The 4,764-nt window shown below is 42.6% G+C and overlaps 2 protein-coding genes across 2 annotated transcripts in view; one reads left to right on the forward strand and one right to left on the reverse strand.

Annotated features, from left to right (window-relative positions):
• On the forward strand, positions 324-2,990 carry LOC109838589 (serine/threonine-protein phosphatase 7 long form homolog). Its single transcript, XM_020407021.1, has 5 exons — positions 324-622; positions 731-818; positions 895-1,341; positions 1,411-1,764; positions 2,904-2,990. Exons 1-5 carry the CDS (start codon positions 324-326, stop codon positions 2,988-2,990), a joined length of 1,275 nt encoding a protein of 424 aa, XP_020262610.1.
• The window catches only part of LOC109838590, a 15,906-nt gene continuing 14,066 nt past the window's right edge, over positions 2,925-4,764 (reverse strand). Inside the window, exon 6 of the mRNA XM_020407022.1 lies at positions 2,925-3,821. Within this exon, the coding sequence (XP_020262611.1) occupies positions 3,158-3,821 (664 nt within the window). The 3' untranslated portion in view covers positions 2,925-3,157. The remainder of the gene's footprint in view (positions 3,822-4,764) is intronic.

Here is a 4,764-nt window from a genome sequence, read left to right on the forward strand (position 1 = left end):
GATGACGGTCGTGAAGGAGTTAGGGGGAGAAATAAGTATAGTAGATGCGATCAACCGGGCCATAACAAAAATAATTGTCCAGTTAGGATTAGGCGTTGATGTTGTAATTTGTAGCGGTTTCGATCTGTGTTTTCTTCCGTATGTCATTTGTGATTGTTAAATGTTAGGGGTTTCGTTCTGTGTTTGTTTCCGTGTGTCATTTGTGATTGTAATTTGTATCGTTTCGTACTATGTTATATAAATTTAATGTTTGGTTTCGAGTTATTGCTTTCTTCACGTTGCGCATTCGTTTGTTGTTTATATATAACTAGATGAGTATTTCAATGGCTTACATATTGCACATGATAGGGTGCGTGCTTTTTCCGGATGCGAGCAAGACTCTCGTACATGCACGATGGCTGTCACTGCTGGAGGATTTTGACGTATGCGGCGCACTGTCGTGGGGCAGTGCGGTGTTGGCATACTTGTATCGAGAACTGAGTAGAGTATCCCTGATGCAGAATAAAGAATTCAAGGGATGCTGCACATTGATACAGATTTGGTCATGGGAGCGCATTCATATTGGACGCCCTACTTTACTCGTGCACCGTGACCTACAAGGGCGGTTTCCTTTGGCGTACAGGTATAATTGTACACACAAATTTTATTCGCACTGAATTTGTACTTATATATTCTCACAAATTTTATTCGCACTGAATTTGTACTTATATATTCTCTATTCTGCATATAGGTATAACGTGCGGTACGCTAAGTACCGATCAGCGACGCGCCATCGTGAGTTTTACCGAAATGAGCTTGATGGTCTCCAACACGAACAGGTAAATATAAATCTCAAGTCGTTATGAATATTATAGTTTTGTTGTTGATACTGATAAATTTTTTATTTTATTTCAGTTCAAGTGGAGACCCTATACACCGCCGGAGCTGGATATGCATTCTCTTGCACCCATCTGCCGAGATAGTCCCGACTTGTGGAGAGCGAGAGTTCCATTGATTTGTTGGGAGATCGTGGAGATGCATGTCCCTGACCGTGTGCTACGACAGTTTACGCTCTCTCAGCATGTACCAGATCCTGTTGAGCAGATCTCTCGTCGGCGGCGACCTACTTCGCACCATAACGACTGGGCCGTAGTCCGTGCGGCCTACATAGACAGGTGGGCTCACAGGTGGGATTTCATCCAGGATACGAGGCCCACAGCTGTTGACTATACCGCGTATATGGGTTGGTATTGGGGTATCACACGTAGATGGATCACACGTGACCCACAGCCCTTAGCTGGACACATGCCACGGCCACCGACAGACAGTTACATCCCTAGTGGGATGAACGAGAGAGATTACGTAAGTTTCTAAGCTAAATTATAATATTTTTTTCTTGAGTTGGTACTTAATAAATTATTTACCTCACAGGTCCATGCTTTGGATAGCATTCAGGCTGATATTGATGCGACCGTGCCTGAGATTCAGGATCAGGTGGCGTTAGGGCTCCTCGGCAGGATCAAGAAGACCATAGCGCAGGTGTTTCATAAGACTCACGTCGACGAGTTCGCAGGCCGTGAGGACAGGTCTCGATCATTTGGGCAAGCGTACACTCGGCGCCGACGGCCACGTGACGATGACGGCGGCACTTCGCATGCTGATGGAGCCGGCACTTCGCATGCTGATGGAGCCGGAACTTCACATGCTGATGAAGCCGGCACTTCACATGCTGATGGAGCCGGCACTTCGCAGCCTCACACACAGCCGGATACTCAGATAGTCGAGGCTCATCAGCGCGGGGGGCGGGGAAGAGCGAGGGGGAGGGGGAAGAGAGGGAGAGGAAGGAGAGGAGCTATATTGGGTTGTATTTGAACTTATTTTGTTAAAATTTATAAATTGTATGAATTTTCAAATACTATACTTTTATGGATCATTATAGCTCGATATGTGATCTTTTTGCGTATTGTTTGTTTCGTGCGTGTTTAAATAATATATATATTGCAGGAGGGGGAAGAGAGGGAGAGGAAGGAGAGGAGCTATATTGGGTTGTATTTGAACTTATTTTGTTAAAATTTGTAACTTGTATGAATTTTCAAATACTATACTTTTGTGGATCGATTATAGCTCGATATGTGATCTTTTTGAGTATTATTTGATTCGTGCGTGTTTAAATTATATATATATTGTAGTAATTGTTGTTAACAGGTAAATAGTTGTATATATGAGTTAAATAGGTAGATGTATGCATGCTGTGCATGTTTTTTGTAAAACCTGCAACTTCACGGGAGTTGAACTCCCGTGAAGTTGCAGTGCAAATTTCCCAGAGAGCGATTCTCTGGGAAATTTGGCCTGTAACTCCACGGGAGTTCAACTCCCGTGGAGTTTTAACAACAGAACAAACTCCACGGGAGTTGAACTCCCGTGGAGTTTAATGATGGTTTTAAATTTCACGGGAGTTGAACTCCCGTGAAGAGGCCAGATTTCCCAGCGAGTTGCTCGCTGGAGTTTACCCTGCAACTCCACGGGAGTTGAACTCCCGTGGAGTTTAATGATGGTTTTAAATTTCACGGGAGTTGAACTCCCGTGAAGTTTAAAAACGTACTAAACTTCACGGGAGTTGAACTCCCGTGTAGTTTCGTAAGTTTTTTTAGAGAAACCGACCTGGTTTCAGCGACAGTGCTGAAACCAGGTCGGTTTCTCTAAATAAAACCCAAACGGGTCTTTTTTTGCAATTAAAAGAGGAAATAGGTTGGTTTTGAAAATTTGTCCTCTCCCCCCATGATTTTAGTTACGGTTGAAGGTATTAAGTAGAATACAAATTGCAGTAAAGAGGGCATTCATATTTACCAAGAGGGGGGTCACGTGCCAGGAATACAAATGTGGTATTTTCAGGCTACTTGAATATTTTCTGGCTTTTTCCACAGCAATGTAAATACGCATGCTACTTAAATCTCAAATACAGTGTGAACTTTGTTAGCTCAAAGTATGAGATGCAATTGAAGAGAATCTAAGCCCCCCTGTAAACAAACAATTCTACATCAATATTATAAACTTTTCCGACAACCATGAAGTCCATCCGATAGAGCAACACAGCCATGATGCACAAGAAGAAATAACAGTATAACCCATCATTTCTGCTAATTTCTAACCTTCCTCTTGATATCGCTTCGAAACAGCATCATCTAGTGTTCAAATCGAAGTCTTCTTGTGATCCAGCCTCCTCTCCATTCTCATTCTCATTCTCATCATTCAAGAAATCCTCTGATGGCTCCTCATCATCCCTCTGCCCATTGTTATCATTATTATTATTATTATTATTACTACTATTTCTCCAACCATGCATCATCTCTTCCATATTGCCTCCTTGCTCAGATCCAACATCATGACCACCAGAACCACTATCCCCATGAGATCCCATAGCGCTCGCCCTCATCGGCGGTGCTCGGGCCATCATCTCAGCATGGGCCTGGGCCTCAGCCCGAGCCTGCTCAGCCTGAGCCATTGCCATCCTCATCTTGGCCTCTGCTGCTTCTCTGTTGGCTCTCTCTCTTGACTCCATCTCTGCTCTGATTTCAAGTATGGCTTGCTTTTCTTCTTGGAGGAGGGCTTGCTCGATCATGAGCCTTTCTTCTGATCTGAATTCGCCAAGGGCTCTTTTTCGAGACATTATGTTGAAAGCGAGGACTTGCTTCTCGAAAGTGGTAGTGAACTCAGCAATTTTTGCGAGGATGTTATGATCCCATTGCTGCAGGCGAGAGGGGACTTGTCCTGTTGTGTCACTGTCGAGGATTCGGTCATCTTCTTCTGCTTCAAAGTCTGATACGACATGATAAGGGAGTAACCTGAGGAGTTGTAGCCAAATAAAGATCAGGATAGGGCAGCAGTTCCGATTAATGCTTAGAAAAAAAATTCAACAACTTTCTGAAGCTATGAGGTAGACTATAGAATGATAGATGTTGTATTCTAATATTGGCCCGGAGGAACACTGAGTGCACGAGCAAGATAGTATGACATTAGTTTGGTTAACAGCAACATGGAACCAAAGTAGATGACTCAAAACAAGCACAAGTATAAAAGCACAAATTAAGCTCTAGTATCCAAGAATCATAAAATCCAATTTCCACAGCTGGTTTAGAATTGGATTTTTGCAATTCTTACAAACAGCTTGATATTATATAATTACAATATATTCTCAAATGAAGTAAGGCCCAAAGTGATGTCTAGGGGCATTTCCAAAATCAAACAAATTAATGATATCATACTAATAACCCTTTTTTCCCCACCTCAATCAATGTTGCCACAGATATGTTTGTTGTTCTCCTTGAACTCTTGACTCCTGAAGTGGCAGTACGGTCCATATCAATTGCCCATGTCTAAACCACTCCAGAAGTATGTGGCCTACCGATATATAACGTTCTGTGTATGATGTAATTAGCAATCACCCATAAAATGGAAGTGGAATTCTTATCATATACATTTTACACAAGTTTCAAACTATGCAAACAAGTAACAATGATTTCACATGTGCTGGACATCCAAAAAACTAACGAATATTTTACAATTTATTGAAGACTTTGATAATTAATGCTTCTTAGAGCCAGTACACACAAAAATGCAGGACTAGTGGAATTCAACCGTCACGGTTGACGCTATTTCACGTGTGAGTTTGAGCATTAAGGGGTGGAAACTAATGCTTAACAAGAAAGACTGCCGAGCTATACAAGTCCTACGACTCAGGAGCAGGATTCTCTAAAAAGCCGACGGTCACGGGAGAGCCCACTTGGA

Source organism: Asparagus officinalis, chromosome 4, assembly GCF_001876935.1.
Source record: "Asparagus officinalis chromosome 4, Aspof.V1, whole genome shotgun sequence".
NCBI lineage: Eukaryota > Viridiplantae > Streptophyta > Magnoliopsida > Asparagales > Asparagaceae > Asparagus > Asparagus officinalis.

What these genes read in the sequence shown, in the direction of transcription:
- LOC109838589 (XM_020407021.1), top strand. Translation starts at nt 324, where the DNA reads ATGGCTTACATATTGCACATGATAGGGTGCGTGCTTTTTCCGGATGCG. An exon ending in CGGTTTCCTTTGGCGTACAG is followed by an intron (nt 623 to 730) that starts GTATAATTGTAC and finishes TTCTGCATATAG; the next exon opens with GTATAACGTGCGGTACGCTA. An exon ending in CGGATACTCAGATAGTCGAG is followed by an intron (nt 1,765 to 2,903) that starts GCTCATCAGCGC and finishes CTTTTTCCACAG; the next exon opens with CAATGTAAATACGCATGCTA.